The sequence below is a fragment of the Pongo abelii genome, chromosome 10, assembly GCF_028885655.2.
Source record: "Pongo abelii isolate AG06213 chromosome 10, NHGRI_mPonAbe1-v2.0_pri, whole genome shotgun sequence".
Classification (NCBI taxonomy): Eukaryota; Metazoa; Chordata; class Mammalia; order Primates; family Hominidae; genus Pongo; species Pongo abelii.
In genome coordinates this window covers 131,647,914-131,666,891 of record NC_071995.2, presented here as the reverse complement: position 1 = coordinate 131,666,891, position 18,978 = coordinate 131,647,914, and the positions used below count along the sequence as shown (strand labels likewise).

At 51.2% G+C, this 18,978-nt stretch overlaps 1 protein-coding gene across 5 annotated transcripts in view; it reads left to right on the top strand.

Moving 5' to 3' along the window:
- POLE (DNA polymerase epsilon, catalytic subunit) overlaps positions 1-18,978 on the top strand; it is a 78,801-nt gene that overhangs the window by 20,496 nt on the left and 39,327 nt on the right. For 4 of the 5 annotated variants that reach the window (XR_008512430.2, XM_054528474.1, XM_024256531.3 and 1 more), the window contains exons 2-23: positions 288-429; positions 880-960; positions 1,345-1,389; positions 1,521-1,613; positions 1,916-2,070; positions 3,866-4,007; positions 4,142-4,222; positions 4,930-5,037; positions 5,379-5,489; positions 5,759-5,844; positions 6,059-6,178; positions 7,797-7,929; positions 8,226-8,339; positions 8,664-8,876; positions 9,177-9,284; positions 12,633-12,761; positions 12,835-12,937; positions 13,076-13,222; positions 13,934-14,079; positions 16,140-16,288; positions 17,139-17,231; positions 17,362-17,506. Coding sequence is in view for 4 of the 5 variants with exons in the window: in XM_024256531.3 (XP_024112299.1) it covers positions 288-429; positions 880-960; positions 1,345-1,389; positions 1,521-1,613; positions 1,916-2,070; positions 3,866-4,007; positions 4,142-4,222; positions 4,930-5,037; positions 5,379-5,489; positions 5,759-5,844; positions 6,059-6,178; positions 7,797-7,929; positions 8,226-8,339; positions 8,664-8,876; positions 9,177-9,284; positions 12,633-12,761; positions 12,835-12,937; positions 13,076-13,222; positions 13,934-14,079; positions 16,140-16,288; positions 17,139-17,231; positions 17,362-17,506 (2,644 nt within the window). In the remaining variant the exon portion in view is untranslated. Of the gene's footprint in view, positions 1-287; positions 430-879; positions 961-1,344; positions 1,390-1,520; positions 1,614-1,915; positions 2,071-3,865; positions 4,008-4,141; positions 4,223-4,929; positions 5,038-5,378; positions 5,490-5,758; positions 5,845-6,058; positions 6,179-7,796; positions 7,930-8,225; positions 8,340-8,663; positions 8,877-9,176; positions 9,285-12,632; positions 12,762-12,834; positions 12,938-13,075; positions 13,223-13,933; positions 14,080-16,139; positions 16,289-17,138; positions 17,232-17,361; positions 17,507-18,978 lie in introns of those variants that run through there. The other variant, XM_054528475.2, reaches the window with a different exon arrangement.

Below are 18,978 nucleotides of genomic sequence, written 5' to 3'. Positions count from 1 at the left end.
GGTCAGGAGATCGAGACCATCCTGTCTAACACGGTGAAACCCCGTCTCTACTAAAAATACAAAAAATTAGCCAGGCGTGGTGGCTGTCACCTGTGGTCCCAGCTGCTCAGGAGGCTGAGGCAGGAGAATGGCCTGAACCCAGGAGGCAGAGCTTGCAGTGAGCCGAGATCACACCACTGCACTCCAGCCTGGGCGACAGAGCAAGACTCCGTCTCAAAAAAAAAGAAAAAAGAAAAAGAAGCAGGTGGCATTACAAACTAAGCACTGGGTTCCCTTCTTTCACTCAGGGATGATGGTGCCACTTCCTCAGTCTCGGCACTCAAGCGCCTGGAACGGAGTCAGTGGACGGATAAGATGGATTTGCGGTTTGGTTTTGAGCGGCTGAAGGAGCCTGGTGAGAAGACAGGCTGGCTCATTAACATGCATCCTGTAAGCACTAAGTCCTTCTCCCACCCAGGAGTATGGTTACAACCCTTCTTGTCATAGCGTGGTCCGTGTCTAAAGAGTGGGGGACCCATGAGGGAACTTTGAGTGAATCAGGTGGGAGATGTGAAGGTTCTCAGCTCTTCTTTCCTCTTTAACGTCATTGAGGGCCACAAAGAGGCCACTGTGAGAAGCCGGAGGTGATGGGCATCTCTTTTAGCCATCAGAATAAAGCTTTCAAGGATTATGAGGGAGAAATTGAGAGAAATCCCCTCTTGGAGGCTGTTAAAATGCGGTTCTTGTGAATAAGGCTGGTAGTGTTAATGTAGGGGTGGAGTAAAGACCTAGATGAGAGGGTTTGTTTCTAAAGTGCTCAGTTTCCCAAAAGGTAGGAGGAAAGTTTCTTTAACTGTGTAGAGGATGATCTTGTGTCTATGTTGACTGATTCTCTTGTAGACCGAGATTTTAGATGAAGATAAGCGCTTAGTCAGTGCAGTAGATTACTACTTTATTCAAGATGACGGAAGCAGATTTAAGGTAAGCCCCTGACCGCGACAAGCTAAAACCCACTTTTATGGGTGTTCATTTAGCTCTGTGACTGTCAGGGAAGGCATGGGAGGCTTCCAGTGCACAGCAGCCCATAGCCCACCAGAACTCGGGCCCCTGGAGGCCCCATCAGTCACCATGTAAGATGTCCTGAGAGAGGTCAGTTCAGGAAGACTCTGAATGGTGAGAAGTATTGTGTCTTTCAGATTCTTGCCCCTGTGAAAAGTGCACATTCTGACTTCCTGTTGTGCTACCAAGGTTAAGGCTACCCTGGCCCTAGGCTATTCATGGGATATAGGAGCAAGCAATGTGTTTTCACTTTTCTCTCCCTTTTTTCTTTCTCATCGCCCCGGATGGGTTGGTGACTCTTAACAGGTGGCCTTGCCCTATAAACCGTATTTCTACATTGCAACCAGAAAGGTACGTGTGTTTTATAGATTCAGGTCAGACGACCTGTGTGTCATTCTGTGGTGGGCTTTGCAAGTGGGAAATAGGCAAGGAAGGAAATGTATTTTACCAATGGAAAGCCTTTTCATTCTGATCCTGATTAGGGTTGTGAGCGAGAAGTTTCATCGTTTCTCTCCAAGAAGTTTCAGGGCAAAATTGCAAAAGTGGAGACTGTCCCCAAAGAGGATCTGGACTTGGTGAGTATCACCCAGACTTTCCAGGGATAAATGAGGCCAGAGTCTACATTGTTCATGGCAGGTGGGATTGGAAGAGGTAGAAATTCAGGTCATCTATTGGGTGATGGGGCGGTGTGGTGACCGTCTATAAAATTCCTTTCAAAGAGCTCTAGTGGTGTTAGTTGGTGCCACATGCAGAGTTGGACAAGGTGCCTTGAAGTCACCAACTCTTTGACTTGTGTGTTTACCTTTGAGTGTTTACCCTCTCACCCATAAAGTCCTATTTCTCTTGAACCAATGAGCGTGATCTCTTCGCATTATAGCCAAATCACTTGGTGGGTTTGAAGCGAAATTACATCAAGCTGTCCTTCCACACCGTGGAAGATCTTGTCAAAGTGAGGAAGGAGATCTCCCCTGCCGTAAAGAAGAACAGGGAGCAGGATCATGCCAGCGACGCGTACACAGCTCTGCTTTCCAGGTAAACTTTGCTCTTGTGAGCAAAGCATCAGCTGGTTCAGAACGACAAGATGGATAGGAGACAAGAACACGTAGCAATACCGTTACCTTAATGGCTGGCTCTGTTTGATATGGAAAACTTGAGCAATTAGGTAGAGATTTCTGTATGTTCTGTGTTAAATAAACAGTGGCTTCCCAGGTTATATTTTATGTGTTAGCTCTCTTTTCCAATGGAGGGGTGGGTTTATGGCTCTAAAATTGAGTGGTTGTAATAGTAAAGTCACCTTAGAGGGGAAAAGATCCCTCATTCTACTGCCCTAACACAATCCATCTATGAATTTCATTAAGTGCTGAGATTTACACAGCACATCTCCAGAGAACCTTGGGTATCGTCCACAGAAATTTAAGTCTAGAACACTAAACACTGTTCTTCAAGTATTTGAGCATCAACAATAATAGGATGCAAAGTAACAGATTAGGAAGAGAAAATCTTGAGTAATGAAGTTTAGACGACTTCGGAAGAACCTACCTTACCCTCTGACAAAAGAGGATCAGTTTGGGATGCTGAACATTTCTACAGTCCCTACCCGGAGTCCGCCTTCCCTGGTAATGCCACAAGTTGCTTTTTGAAATATTGGAAGGTGCGATCAGAGACTGAGTCCTCAGAGGCTTGAGCCATATCTGAGACTCGTCTGTCTTTTTCCCCCTGAATAGCCCGTTCAGTATTTGAGCTTATAGGCCAATAGTGGCCGCAAGGGTGGGCCACTTCTTTAGACATGGCAGAGACCCATGCATAGGCTGTGTGAAGCCCAGGCCTGCTCTTCAGCCTGCACGAGGCAGCCTCCTGAGTATCAGGACCGTGGTGGGATGGTCATGCCTGGCTCTCCTGACTGGCAGCACTTAATGTTTTCTTTCTTTTTTCTTCTATTTACTTATTTGTTTTGAGACAGGGTCTTGCTCTGTTGCCCAGGCTGGAGTGCAGTGGTGCAATCATAGCTCACTGTGGCCTCGAACTCCTGAGCTCAAGCGATCCTTTCACCTCAGCCTCCTGAGTAACCAGGATCACAGGTGTGTACCCCATGCCTGGCTGATTATTATTATTATTTTTTTTTTTGTAGAGATGAGTCTCCCTACGTTGCCCAGGCCTGTCTTGAACTCCTGGGCCGAAGTGATCCTCCTGCCTCCCAGAGTGCTGGGATTAGAGGCATAAGCCACCATGCTTGCATGCTTGGCCCTCTTTTTTTTTTTTTTTTTTTTTTTTTAGTTGGGGTGTAACTCACATCATATAAAATGCATACATCTTACACTGAATTTTCTCCTGTCTGTAGAGTTATCATCCAAGCTATTCTTTATTTTTTTGAGATGGAGTCTCACTCTGTTGCCTAGGCTGGAGTGCAGTGGTGCAATCTGGGTTCACTGCAACCTCCGCCTCCTGGGTTCAAGTGATTCTCCTGCCTCAGCCTCCCAGGTATCTGGGATTACAGACATGCGCCACCATGCCTGGCTAATTTTTGCATTTTTGGTAGAGACGGGGTTTCGTCGTGTTGGCCAGGCTGGTCTCGAACTCCTGACCTCGGGTGATCCGCCTTCCTTGGCCTCCCAAAGTGCTGGGATTACAGGCGTGAGCTGTCACACCCGGCCCAGTCCAAGCCATTCTTAAAGGAAGGACTGCCCTGGTCATTGAAACCACATCAATTTACCTTTTGTGTTTCCTCAGTTTGAACTCTGGTCTCACCTCTTCCTACTGAGTTAGAACTCTGGCCTCACCTCCTCCAGACCCTGGCAGCTGAGTTAGTTGCTCTCTTGTTAATTCCTAGTGTTCTGCAGAGGGGCGGTGTCATTACCGATGAAGAGGAAACCTCTAAGAAGATAGCTGACCAGTTGGACAACATTGTGGACATGCGCGAGTACGATGTTCCCTACCACATCCGCCTCTCCATTGACCTGAAGATCCACGTGGTGAGTGGGGCAGGGTTGGGTTGCTGCTCACATGAATTTCGTAACAGCCAGGAGATGATCATTATGGGTGAATCCACAGAGGAATAGACTTTCCTGGATGTAGAACTCTAGTTAGCACACTGTGTGTTTTGCAGGCGCATTGGTACAATGTCAGATACCGAGGAAATGCTTTTCCGGTAGAAATCACCCGCCGAGATGACCTTGTTGAACGACCTGTAAGTTTTGCTTGTATTACCTTCATCCTAAAATTTCTGGTTTTCTGGAGAGAATATTCTTCAGTGCTGGAGAGTGTATTTGACTCAAAGATATGTTTGCTGCTTTTCCCCCAAATACTTTATTAAAGGAAATATGGAGTTAGAATTTTTCATCGGTTTCTGACAGTATCATTTCCTTTTTTGTTGTATGTCACTGTATGACGTCAGTATTTGAGCTAGGCAGGGTTCGGACATCCGAGGGAAAGCTGGGACTTCCGTTTGGGTAGTTGATAGTGAAGGGACATGGTGAAAAATGGATTTCTAACTAGAAGGCCTTGGTTCGAACATGACTTTGTGGTGTTGGGAAAGTCTTTGTATTCAGTTTTCTCTTTTCCAAAATGAAGATATCGTCTCTGTGCCACAGTTACCTTTCAGAGTTGTCATAACCACCAGAATGAGGTGATGTCTTTTAAAGAGTTTTTCTCCTAAAGTTCTGTGATTTTAGGCTTGTCCTGTGATCAGCTGCTCTCTTAGGTGTGTAAGTTTTCATACCATAGGGAGTCGTGATACTCTTGGTGTAGGTTGGTCAGTCTTAGGGTCCCTCTCCCAGCTCTAGAGCCTTTTGACTCTTAACAACCAGAGGGAGGTAGAGCAGGCCGGGGGTGGGTGTTCAGGGAGGCCTAATGGGGAGTTTAGAGCTTGGCTTTATGCTTATTTTGTCCCCACAGGACCCTGTGGTTTTGGCATTTGACATTGAGACGACCAAACTGCCCCTCAAGTTTCCTGATGCTGAGACAGACCAGATTATGATGATTTCCTACATGATCGATGGCCAGGTGAGCAGGTGGCTTCTGGGAAGTAAGCTCCTGGGATGGGGACCTTGTCTGGTCCCCATACTAGAGGAGCATCTGCCCCACTGTTAGTATTTGTTGAGTGAATAATGAGTTAGTCCAGGAATGGGAGCAACCAAGCCGTTCCAACCTCCAGCTGTACCCTCCCCTTTCTAGTGGGAATCCAGACACGGAGGGTCTCTTCTCAGGAAGCTTAAAGCGCTTTCACATTGCTGTGGACTTCTTTGTAGTGAGAATCTCTAGGCAGAGTGTGTGGGCAGGGTGGAGACGCCATGTCTTGGCTTTGCGGCCTCTGACTTGTGCTGATTGCTAATGAACTTCGCTAGGGCTACCTCATCACCAACAGGGAGATTGTTTCAGAAGATATTGAAGATTTTGAGTTCACCCCCAAGCCAGAATATGAAGGCCCCTTTTGTGTCTTCAATGAACCCGATGAGGTAAGGAGGTATCACTTGGGAAACTACCTGGTATTGTGGGAAGAATGGACATGCGGATCTTTCCAAGGCCTCAGGCATTCCATCAGATCAGAATTGCAGCTCCATGAGCTTCGTTCTCAGGGTGTGACCCTCTTTTCTGCCAGAGACGGGTGGAGGGGCAGGAATAAGGGCCAACATGAGGCTGCTGCTTCTGACCTTTGGGAGAGGAATTTGGAAATAGCTTGAAGAAGAGAAAGAGCAGACCTCTTACTGTTGTGACTCGGTTTCAGGCTCATCTGATCCAAAGGTGGTTTGAACACGTCCAGGAGACCAAACCCACCATCATGGTCACCTACAACGGGGACTTTTTTGACTGGTGAGTCTGTGTTCTCTGTGAGTAACTGGCAGTGTTTGAGAGGGAGGGTGTTGCGTGGTGCAGGGGCGCTTCCCATGTCAACTCAGGAGATGGCTCCTGGGTTCACTCTGCACCTCCCGTGTCTGGGTTCCTCCCTGGGTCTGAGGGAGGAATGGAGAAAGGGGAATTAGGGCCTGACCTGCCCACTTGCTTGTCTGTCCTCTTTCCAACCCAGGCCATTTGTGGAGGCCCGGGCAGCAGTCCACGGTCTGAGCATGCAGCAGGAGATAGGCTTCCAGAAGGACAGCCAGGGGGAGTACAAGGCGCCCCAGTGCATCCACATGGACTGCCTCAGGTAGGGGCCACAGAGCAGCATGGCTCCTCACTGCTGTCCGTGAGCGAGATCTGAAGGCCTCTTGCAGACTGTGCTGTCACCACATCTCATGGGAGGAGGGTGGCCTCTGAGAGGCCGTTTCAGGTCACCCAAGAGGATGGCAGCTGCAACCCTGCCGGGGCCCAGGATGTGCTGTCTTTGACTGTTGACTGACAATTCATCAGTGACCAGGCACATTGAGCATCAGCCTCTGGGGTGGGGAAGCCGCTGGGAAGACACACTCAGCTGACAGTTCCCAGACCTAGGACCTCATGGAGCTGCTCTGCCCAGGCAAGGTTGGGATGTGGCAGCCCAGCTGCCTCACAGGACAAGCCTCACTGGACAACCACAGATTCCATATGAGCTAGGGTGGGAGGCAGCTCAGAGCTTCAGAGAGTCACGGCGTTTGGGGGCTCTGACATGTCTGGTTGGGAAGACAGGTGGATGTGGAAATGCCAAGAGAAGGAGGCTGGAAGGGAAGGGAGGGAAGGGAGGGAGGGAAGGAAGGGAACGGAGGGGCCTCCATGGCCTCTGTACTCTGCACGGTGCCACTGGGGCGCTTGAAGCCTGAATGCGTTTCTGTTTAGCTCTGATGCTCAGCACTTGGCTTGGAGAGGGAGGCCAGGAGGCAGTGGCCAGTTTAGCGTGTGACGGTGTGACAGTCCTGATCCAAGGCAGGGAGTGAGGGTTGTGAGGATTCAGGGTCTGTCATGTGGGGCAGGGGGAGGCCCAGGGATGCTGGTTCTCAGGGAGGGGGTGGCACCTGGGGTTTTTGTGCCATCCGTGGAGACAGGGAATGGGTAGAGAAGGGGCTTGAGGTAGGAGGTGACCCTGCTACCGATATGCTAGCCTGGAAGCCCCACCCATATGGGGGCCCTGAAGACCACCATGAGGCTTGGTTTGGGCTTGCACTGTAGATTGGGACTCACTGGGATGCGGGTGGGTCTTGGTGAAAGCTGGGGTGGTGGATGAACTGAAGGCAAGAGGTAAAGTGAGAGAAGAGGGCCACAGGGTGGAGGCTTGCGGGGGCAGAGACCGGACATGACCCCTGGACAGCTGCTCCAGGGAATGCGTCTGTAGGGAGGAGGTAGAGACAGGTTCCGGGTACAGTGTGGGGGCCTTTTTTTCTTAATTTTTATTTTTTATTTATTTTTAAAATTTTTATTCTTCTTGGCATCTGATCACATCTTGCCTTCTATTAAAGGAGGGTGGGCTTGAGTGTTTCCGTGCTGAAGGGACAGCGTGAGGAGGGAAGATCAGTGTGGTTGATAGAACTAGGCCCCAGGGGTGCAGACCTGAGGTCTGGGAGAGGCCCAAGGAGGTGGGGCTCCCGTCGGAGAGGCCACAGGCTCTGCTGAGGGTGGGAGGAAGGCGAGGGCCGGAAGGACCAGTCCTGGTGCTTCCTTGTGTTGTGGATTAACTAGATCCTGATGAAGGGTTTTCACAAGGGGCCTACACCGTGTGGGACCTTGGTGTGAGGCTCCTGAGTGCCTGTTAGGACCTTGCATCTGTCTGTGTGGTGCCCGATTTTGCCAGTTCTCAGGGGTTCCCGGGCTGCATGTTGGAATCGTCTTGGCTTCTGTTCTCATTCTCCTTCCAGGTGGGTGAAGAGGGACAGTTACCTTCCTGTGGGCAGTCACAATCTCAAGGCGGCCGCCAAGGCCAAGCTAGGCTATGATCCTGTGGAGCTAGACCCGGAGGACATGTGCCGGATGGCCACGGAGCAGCCCCAGGCACGTAAGCCACATCCCGGCTCCCCCTGCTGCCGTGTGCACGCATCTGGATGGCCACCGAGCAGCCCTAGGCACGTGAGCCACATCCTGGCTCCCCTTGCTGCCGTGTGCACGCATATATGCCAGCCCGCTCCACCCAGCAGGCTGTGTCTCCGGGACACACGTATTTTGTCCTGTGCCCGTCTCCTTACTGTGTGTGCAGCAGGCTGGTCAGGCCAAGCTTTGCTTTCTGTACTTCACACTTGACCCTGGGCTCTTTATTTTGATGTCCCTGCTCTCTGGCGTTCTCTCCTCAGACTCTGGCCACATATTCTGTGTCAGATGCTGTCGCCACTTACTACCTGTACATGAAGTACGTCCACCCGTTCATCTTCGCTCTGTGCACCATTATTCCCATGGAGCCTGATGAGGTGAGCATCTTCTGTCCTGTCGGCACCCTGGCCTCCTCAGCCCTTGCCCCCTTCCGAATGCACTGGAGCTGAATGGAGGTGGACATCCCAGGAGTGCTGGCGCCGAAGGTGGCAGTAGAATTCTGGTGTGTGACGTCAGGGATGTCCTTTGGGAATTCTCTGGCCCTGGTGTGTGGAAGGAACCACAGGAGGCAGAATTTGCAGCCATTTACTACGAGGTTTTCTCTCCTTCCACACTGAAGTTCAGCTTAGGTTCCTGGACTTTGCCTGCAAGTCAGGGCCTTTGGTGTTGCTTTTGGCTGGAAGCCTTGGTTTCTCTTGCAGGTGCTGCGGAAGGGCTCTGGCACGCTGTGTGAGGCCTTGCTGATGGTGCAGGCCTTCCATGCCAACATCATCTTCCCCAACAAGCAAGAGCAGGAGTTCAATAAGCTGACGGACGACGGACACGTGCTGGACTCTGAGACCTATGTCGGGGGCCACGTGGAGGCCCTCGAGTCTGGGGTCTTCCGCAGCGATATCCCTTGCCGGTTTAGGATGGTGTGCTTCTTCCCTGGGATTCAGTTTCTTCCCATTCTTGTGCTGTGGTAGGACCCAGAAGCTGCAGGGGCTGAAATAAAGCCTCTTCTCTGATGTCCCATGGCCCCTCACCGGGTGTGGCTTCTCTGGCCCAGCTCCCCCTCGGGGCTTCTTTAGGGCAGTGCACTGCAGAGTGTGCACATGAGTCCTTCCGGAGCTTTCTCGGGCACATCCTGCCACGTGCAGCCGCAGCGTCAAACCTGAGGTGGGCTAGTGTGGGTGTGTTTCACCTCTGACCCCGTCGTCTCACTGTCGTGCTAGAATCCTGCCGCCTTTGACTTCCTGCTGCAGCGGGTTGAGAAGACCTTGCGCCATGCCATTGAGGAAGAGGAGAAAGTGCCTGTGGAGCAAGTCTCCAACTTTGAAGAGGTGACCGTCAGGGAGGCAGGAAGAGCTAGTCTGTGTTTGGCGCCTTCTTCACAGACCACGTCTTTCAGCAGCACGTTTATCGTGCACCTGCTGTGTGTGGTGCTGTGAATGGATGACACAGGGTCTCTGGTGGGACAGGGCAGTCATGATTGTGACGTGTGATGCTGTCACAAGGTCGGAGGGCTTCATGAGAGGTGGGGTGTGAGCTGCTCCTGAAATGCAGTGACATGGAAGGTGGGTCCTGGTGGGATGTATCCTGTGTCCCGTTTTAAGGCATTAGGACTTTATTTTATAGACATTGGGGAGCCATTGGAGGTTTTAAATTTTATTTACTTTTTGTTGTTGAGACTTAAAAAGGACAGTAAATTCCTACAAATGACAGGATTAGTGACTGTAAAATCTGTTCACATAATGGTTAGAAAGCACACTTACAAAGTGTGTTATGTGACTGAAGAGGAAGACACCAGTTCTTCTCTGATCCCCGTTCCTCAGGACGTGGCACATCTCAGGTCTTTTTTTCTTTTCCTTTTTAAGATGGAGTCTCGCTGTTGTTGGCCTGGGCTGGAGTGCAATGGCATGATCTTGGCTCACTGCAACCTCTGCCTCCTGGGTTCAAGCAATTCTCCTGCCTCAGGCTCCCCAGTAGCTGGGATTACAGGCACCCGCTACCACACCTGGCTAGTTTTTGTATTTTTAGTAGAGACAGGGTTTCACCATGTTGTCCAGTCTGATCTTGAACTGACCTTGTGATCCGCCTGCCTTGGCCTCCCAAAGTGCTGGGATTACAGGTGTGAGGCACCGCGCCCGGCCCACCTCAGGTCTTTATGTCAGGCACTGTGCAGCACTACATCATGTTCAGTGAGGTTGCTGGTTTAGAGTTTTTAACAGTTTCCACATTGATGCCAAGAAGCTTTTTTTTTTTTTTTTTGAGACAGAGTCTTGCTCTGTCACCCACACTGGAGTGCAATGGCACGATCTCGGCTCACAGCAACCTTTGCCTCCTGGGTTCAAGCGATTCTCCTGTCTCAGCCTCCTGAGTAGCTGGGATTACAGGCGCCCACCACCATGCCTGGCCAATTTTTGTATTTTTAGTAGAGATGAGGTTTCACCATGTTGGCCAGGCTGGTTTTGAACTCCTGACCGTAAGTGATCTGCCCACCTCAGCCTCCCAAAGTGCTGGGATTACAGGTGTGAGCCACCGTGCCTGCCCTCAAGAAACATCTTGTAATAGATTCACTAGTCAAAATTTAAACAAGAATATGTGTTCACTCTTGGCAAACTGAAGCACTGTTTGGCTATTGTCAGCCACATCTATTGTTATACTTCAGGGAACTCTCATGAACCGATCAGGAAGAGAGCCTCGTCTGAATAACAAATAGGAGTTAAAGAATGTCGGCCATGGCCGGGCACGGTGGCTCACGCCTGTAATCCCAGCACTTTGGGAGGCCAAGGCGGATCACGAGGTCAGGAGATCGAGACCGTCCTGGCTAACATGGTGAAACCCCATCTCTACTAAAAAAATACAAAAAAATTAGCCGGGCGTGGTGGCGGGCACCTGTAGTCCCAGCTACTCGGGAGGCTGAGGCAGGAGAATAGCGAGAACCCGGGAGGCGGAGCTTGCAGTGAGCCGAGATCATGCCACTGCACTCCAGCCTGGGCAGCCTGGAATCCCAGCATTTTGGGAGGCTGAGGCGGGCGGATCACCTGAGGTCAGGAGTTTGAGACCAGCCTGGCCAACATGGAGAAACCCCGTCTCTACTAAAAATACAAAAAAAAATTACCCAGGCGTGATGGCGAGACGTCTCAGAATCTGAGACAGAGTTTCACTCTTGTTGCCCAGGCTGGGGTGCAATGGCTTGATCTCGGCTCACCACAACCTCCACCTCCTGGGTTCAAGAGATTCTCCTGCCTCAGCCTCCTGAGTAGCTGGGATAACAGGCGCTTGCCACCACGCCCGGGTAATTTTTTTTTTGTATTTTTAGTAGAGACGGGGTTTCTCCACGTTGGGCAGGCTGGTCTCAAACTCCCGACCTCAGGTGATCCGCCGGCCTCGGCCTCCCAAAGTGCTGGGATTACAGGCATGAGCCACTGTGCCCGACCTAGAAGCAGATATTTAAAGTCTTTAAGAAACAGTGAGATGGGCAGGTAGAGTGAGGCTGGAGGTGTGGTAGATGTAAGGACGCCAGGCTCCCTGGTAAGTGCAGAAGGGAGCTCCGTAGATGTGAGGATGCCGGGCTCCCTGGTAAGTGCAGAAGGGAGCTCTGTAGATGTGAGGACGCCAGGCTCCCTGGTGAGTGAGGAAGGGAGCTCCGTAGATGTGAGGATGCTGGCCTCCCTGGTGAGTGCGGAAAGGAGCTCTGTAGATGACATTGTCCTGTTAGTGATTCCTAAGTCCTCGCAAGTGCCCTTGAAAGGGAAGCCCAGGGTCGCCTTTGTGTCCCTGAAGGGTCACCTGTTGCGTGGAGGGTGGCTGCAGGGATGTCAGCAGGGGCTCACAGCCACGTGGGGCATGTCCAGGTGGTGTCTCCACCATGGAAACTTGGCCATTCACTTGTCCAAGCCCATCCTCCCCTTCTTGGACTGGACAGCCTTTCAGAACATGCCGTTACTGGGCAGAGAAGGGTGCAGTGGAGGCTCTTCCCCGGCTGATTCGTTTACCTATAATTCAAGTAGAAACAATAGGTGTTACTGTTGTGGTATTTCCTGTTCTATGGGATAGATATTATTCCTTGTAATCACTTTTTTCTTATAATTTTAGGTGTGTTTTCTATTTTTACTACTTTGGAGGGTTTTAAGGATTTTTCTTTTTCTTTTTTTTTTTTCTGAGACAGGATCTGGCTCTGTTGCCCAGGCTGGAGTGCAATGGTGCAATCTGGGCTCACTACAGCCTTGACCTCAGGGGCTCAAGCGATTCTTCCACCCCAGCCTTCCAAGTAGCTGGGACTACAGGTGCCACCGCCACACACGGCTAATTTTTTATTTTTTATAGAGATGGGGGTCCCACTGTGTTGCTCAGGCTGGTCTCGAACTCCTGGGCTCAAGTGATCCTCTGGCCTCAGTCTCCGAAAGTGCTAGGATTACAAGTGTGAACCACTGCACCTGGCCTAAGGATTTTTTTTAATACTAAGGAGAGTTTGGTGTTCAAGTAATTTTCTAATGACTCCGCCAAATTTAATGTATTTCATAGAAATGATGGCAACCCTTCTTAACTTTTTTCTTCTGGCTAGTTTTTGCTCTATTTATATATTTTTCAGCTTTTTCCTCTCCTGAATGTCTAAAAGGGGTTGGTGAACTGCACACGAGGCAAGCTTGGTCACCAGCCTCGACTGAGTTTCACTTTCTCTGCAGGTGTGTGATGAGATTAAGAGCAAGCTCGCCTCCCTGAAGGACATTCCCAGCCGCATCGAGTGTCCACTCATCTACCACCTGGACGTGGGGGCCATGTACCCCAACATCATCCTGACCAACCGCCTGCAGGTGAGACTTTACTTCCCGCGTCAGAGTCGAAGCTCTCTTTGCCCAGCCCTAAGTGCTTTCTCATCCCTTGCAGCCCTCTGCCATGGTGGACGAAGCCACCTGTGCTGCCTGTGACTTCAATAAGCCTGGAGCAAACTGCCAGCGGAAGATGGCCTGGCAGTGGAGGGGCGAGTTCAGTGAGTGTCGGCCGCCTGGGTGGGCACTCAGTGGGAAACGGGTGGGTGAGTGTCGGCCGCCTTTCCCCATACACACTCGGTGGGAAGCCGGTGTGTCTGTGCTTCCTTTTGAACTCGCCCCCATTGCCTCCTTCCCAGTGCCAGCCAGTCGCAGCGAATACCATCGGATCCAGCACCAGCTGGAGTCAGAGAAGTTCCCCCCCTTGTTCCCAGAGGGGCCAGCTCGGGCCTTTCATGAACTGTCCCGTGAGGAACAGGCGAAATATGAGAAGAGAAGGCTGGCGGGTGAGTGCCTGGGCATGGTCATGGCTGTAAAGATGTGGCTCCTGCTCCCACCTTCTGTTCTTGCTGGGCTGCGTTGGTTCATCCCAGCTGGGGCTGCAGAGGTGTTGTCACAGCAGACCGGAAGCTGCTCTGGGTCACTGTAAGCTGTGCTCTCACTGCAGGGTCCTTTATTTGCTTCCCCTTCTGCAGGCGTTAGACACTGCTGGTCTGTGGTCTTGGGGTATTTGGCCTGTTCCTACCCCTGGGCTGTCCTATTTTTTTCTTCCTTTTTTTTTTTGAAATGAGGTCTCACTCTGTCACTCAGGCTGGAGTGCAGTGGTGTGATCTTGGCTCACTGCAGCCTCAACCTCCCAGGCGCCGGCAATCCTCCCATTTCAGCCTCCTAAGTAGCTGGGACTACAGGTGTGCGCCACCATACCTAGCTAATTTTTTGTATTTTTTGTAGAGATGGGGTCTCGCCATGTTGCCCAGGCTGGTCTCAAACTCCTGGGCTCAAGTGATCCGCCTGCCTTGGCCTCCCAAAGTGCTGGGATTACAGGTGTGAGCCACTGTGCCCTCCCACCTTTTTCAGTATGAGAAACTAGCAGTGTATCTGAGCTGTTGCTCCTTTGTGGTGATGTAGAAGCTGTGTTCCTTAGCACCCCTGTGCCCTGGCTCCCTCTGCTCTGGGAGATCTCACCCACCTGCTGTGCCCCTCTCCGTCGTGCTTAGATTACTGCCGGAAAGCCTACAAGAAGATCCACATCACCAAGGTGGAAGAGCGTCTCACCACCATCTGCCAGCGGGAAAACTCCTTCTACGTGGACACTGTGCGTGCCTTCCGGGACAGGCGTTACGAGTTCAAAGGGCTCCACAAGGTGAGCTCTGAGGGGCTGCAAGCTTTGGCCTCTGTGAGGGCAGTTTTGGTCGGCTCATGAAGTGGGCACTCTTGGCTCCTTGCCTGGGATCCTCCGAGCAGGCACGTGCACTCGGATGATAACGTGCAATTGTTTTTGACTTGGAAAAGTTGATGGCCACAAAGGACGTAGACCATCATTCACCCTGGTCTGAGGCCTCAGAAGGACCCTAAAGGATGATTTCTAAAGTGGTTCTTTAGAGCAGGGGTCAGCAAGCTACAGCTGGCTGGCCATTTGAGTACATCAAGTTTTAGGAACCCAACTGCCTTCGCCTATTGTTTATCTCTTTCCCACTGTCATGGGAGGTGAGGAGTTCTGAGAAACTCTAAGGCCTTCTCATCTGTGGTATTCACCATCCGGCCCCTCGTGTTTAACTGATGTATTTCATCCGGTAGGAACATGGAAAATGCATAGCAACACCTCTGTTTTGATATCAATGGATCATTATTTTATATCTGATCAGATTGAGCCATTTTTTTTCCGAGAGACCTTCACTGTAGACTCAGCACGGCCCCTGCTGTGCAGCCCCCTGGCATCCTGCACTGCCCTGCTGAGCTCATCGTCACACGTTCTTTTTTATAATGGTAAGGGGGACATAATATGACATTTAGTGTTTTTAAGTGCTCAGTTCAGGGGCATGAAGCATATTCACACTGTTGTGCAACTATCACCACCATCTACCTCCAGAATTCTTCGCCTTCTCAAATGGAAACTCTTGTTTCCATTAAACAGTAGCTCCCCACCTCCTCCCCTGGCCCCTAGCGAGCCCCATTCCACCTTCTGTCTCTGAATTCCACAACTCTAGAGATGTCATGTAAGTGAACCGTGCAGTATTTGTATCTTTGTGACTGGCTTTTTCACTTACCATGATGCTTTCTTTTTTGGAGATGGGGTCTCATTCTGTCACCAATGTTGGAGTACAGTGGTGTGACCTTGGCTCACTGCAGCCTCCACCTCCCAGGCTCAAGTGATCCTCCCGCCTCAGCCTCCCCAGTTCCTGGGACCACAGGCGTACCACCACGCCTGATTGTTGTATGTTTGGTAGAGACGGGGTTTCACCATGTTGCCCAGGCTGGTCTCAAAGTCCTGAACTCCGGTCATCTATCCACCCCAGCCTCCCGCAGGGCTGGGATTACAGGCGTGAGCCACCGCGCCCAGTCTTAGCATGATGTTTTCAAGGTTTATCAACATACAGCGTGTATCTGTACTGTATTTTGTAAATGGCTAAATAATGTTTCATTGTGTGGATTTGTCACATTTTGTTTATCCTTCATACGCCGATGTTCACTTGGGTTGCTTCCACCTCTTGGCTGTTGTGAGCAATCCTGGTTTCAACATGGGCTGCAAGTGCATCTTCAGGTCTCTGCTTTTGCTGATTTTAGATATGCACCCAGCAGTAGAGTTGTTGGGTCATATGATAATTCTACGTTTACCTTTTAAGGAGCTGCCTTACTATCTCAGTTTATTTTAATTAAGCAATTACTAAATTACTTGTTCATCTGTCTCCCTCATCAAATAAGCACCAAAAGTGTAGTGACTGTCTCGTGCTTCAGAATACAGTGGAGTTCCTGGCACATACTAGGCACTCAGTAATTATTTTAAGGAATTTGCTTTTGTTCTTTAAATACCCAGCCTTTAAAAACCTTTTCTCATGTTGGGTGGGGAATTTGATGAGACATCTGTGGTCTTAGCTGCATTTCTTTATTGATTGATTTTTACCAGGGACCTCCTGAGTAGCTCTTGTTCCCCAGAAAGTGTGTTGAAGTGTTTAGAGATGTCAGACTGTGAAATCTACAATGTTCAAATGATTCTGTCAACACAGAGAGACAGAATAAAGGAAGTGTGACAAAATACTGACAATTGGCCAGTCTAGGAGAAGAATGTACACTCTTCATTGTACTGGTTTTTTAGGTTTTCTATAGATTTGAAAATTTTCAAAATACTAAAAACCTGGGCCATTGACTTTGTAGAATGTGAGATGGAAGAATCTGTGAGGTGCTCCATGTTCATGTGCTTCTCAGGTGTGGAAAAAGAAGCTCTCGGCGGCCATGGAGGTGGGCGATGCGGCTGAGGTGAAGCGCTGCAAGAACATGGAGGTGCTGTATGACTCGCTGCAGCTGGCCCACAAGTGCATCCTGAACTCCTTCTACGGCTACGTCATGCGCAAGGGGTAGGTGAGGCTCGGGACCAGGAGAGGCTTATGGGAGGAATGGATGAGTCCACGCTTAGGGCAGCTTCAGGTGTAGGCTGCTGTGCATGGAGGGCCGTTCATCTGATTCAAGGAATGTTGGAGGGAGGAGGCTTTGGGCTGGGGTGGGGCTGGGAGGTTGAGGAGAGTGGGGGCCACGCTGACTTTGAGGGTCTGGGTGTCCATGAGTGATGCGTGCTGTGGGATGTATGTGTCTCTGCATCATGATCTGGAGACACGACTTGCCGTTTTCCAGCGTGTTTATGTCTCCCAGCGTGGATCCTCACTCAGGGACTTGCAGAGTGTCGGGCAGTTGCTTCACAGCACGTCTGCGTGTCAGGGAGGGGCAGAGAAGCAACTGACAAGGGGCATGGGGCTGGTGCTGGGAGGGGAGGGTGGGACAGCTGACAGCGGGGCTGGGACCCAGGCTGGAGGAGGGTCGGGCCTGGCAGGTAGGCCTGGGCTTTCTCTGAGAAGCTGGAGGTGAGAATGGGGCTTGGGAGGAGGTGTGAAGAGAGTAGAGAAGGCGTGAATGGGTCTGGGTGGTATTAAGAGTCCTGCTGAGGCTGGAGTCCTGAACGGATGGACGCAGTGGCACATACTGCACCCTTCCAGATCCTTCCTGAGCCATGCTGGGCACCAAGGTGGGGACAGAGAAGTGTCCTCGGGCAGAGCCAGATTCCACCTTAGTTCTGTCCTGGTACATGCATATTTGGCTGCTTCCCTTGTCCCTGTCGCGTCTCTCCTTTCCTCCTGCCTACTCCTCACTGCCTCTGATACCCCCTGGAGGAGCCATGCCAGCCCCACCCACCAGTTTGTGGTGTCCTCTCAGGGCTCGCTGGTACTCCATGGAGATGGCTGGCATCGTCTGCTTCACAGGGGCCAACATCATCACCCAGGCACGGGAGCTGATTGAGCAGATTGGGTGAGTGCAGAAGGGGAGCCGTGGGGCTGGGAGCAGGTCCTGGGGGCAAGCGTAGGCAGGAGGGAGGGAGGGAAGGCTGGAGGCCACACACTGGGCAAGAAGGAAACCTTGCTCCTCTCTTTCTCTGAAGGAGGCCCTTAGAGCTGGACACAGATGGAATATGGTGCGTCCTGCCTAACAGCTTCCCAGAAAATTTTGTCTTCAAGACGACCAACGCAAAGAAGCCCAAAGTGACCATCTCCTACCCAGGCGCCATGTTGAACATCATGGTCAAGGTGAGTCTGGGGCCTCTGGTCCTGAAGCGCTGGCTGGCCTGTCATCAGTGCCCTGATGTCACTGGCTCTGCAGCACCTCACAGTGTGCATGCCTTCCTGGCACCCGGCACTGCTCGCATTGCTTTTCTATAGCCTGAAGACCGTGGTCAGAAGGTATCAAGTGATTCCACTCCTTTCTCTTTCAGCATAGCTCCCAGAATTTTTTGCTTTTAACTTTTTATTTTGAAATAATTTTACACTTACAGGAAATTACAAAAATAGTACAGAGAATTTCTGTATCCCCTTCAACCTGCTTCCCCTAACGCTGACCTCGCATAAACTGTGGTGCGCTTGTCAAAACTAAGAAACCTATGTCTGTGCCCAGTAACTGCACTGCAGGCCTCACCTGGATTTCCCATTTCCCACCACAGCCCCTCCTCTCTCCCAGGATCCCAGCAAGGACCCACGTGGCGCCGAGTTGTCCTGTCCTGGTCCGTCCTCATGTCACGACCTCACCCTCTGGTGGTGCCGGCCAGGCGATGGTTGGCTGTCCCTTGATCAGGGGTTGTCTGTTGTTTCTCGTGACTAGACTGAGGTGATTTGGGTTTTTGGAGGAACTCCACAGGTGCGACCCCCTCCCCACGTTCTCAGGCACATCGTGTTGGTTTGTGGGGGTGTGGGGGTGTGGGTGTGTTGTGGGGACGGCTTAGTCTCCTGCCTGAGGGGCTTCTGCAGGCCTTACTGTGGCGCTCCTGTGCCCCGTCCTGTGCAGCTCTTCAGTGGTAAACGCACACCCAGTGGGAGGAATAAGCGTCCCTGGGGGAGGGCTGTCAGAGTTCTGGACTGTATCAGAGGCATCACAGCAGCAAATAAATACCGTGGAGCAGGTGCTTTGAGACAGTGTATCCCCAGCTGCTCCATAAGCTTTGGCCCACTGTGTTAGCGTTGCTGATGGGCTGTGTTTGCTGGTGGGCCGCACCTGCAGCAGTTACGCCTGGGGTTCCCTGTGGTGGTTTTTCTCTGGCGATTGTCTTTTTCCCCCATTCCTTCTACGGTATCAATTGGGATCCTGTAGGGAAGCGTTGTTATCCTTCTCTCCCGTTTGTTCTCGTTTATTTGTCTGCTTATTGACATCAGTGTGGATTTGCGGATCAGAGCGGACATCCCAGGGTTATTGTTCATAGGACCGGAGTGGCTTCCTGCTCCACGTGTTCCCCTTGGGCCACTGGGGCCTCCTTGTTTGTGGCGTGTTCTTGGGACACGCCCTCTTCTGGTCTTTGTTTCTGGAGCACTTTCCTACTTCCTGGTACTGGAAGGTCCACCAGCCTCATCTTGTATTTTCCCTGCTCTAACCTGGAGTCAGCCAGTTCTCCGAGAAGAATAATGTAAAAACCTGAGATGGGGTGCTGGCTGTGCTCACTGTTCCTGGGAGTGTCATAGCTTCCAGTCTCTCACAGTGGAGGCAGCCAGGAAGTATGTCTCTAGTAACGCAC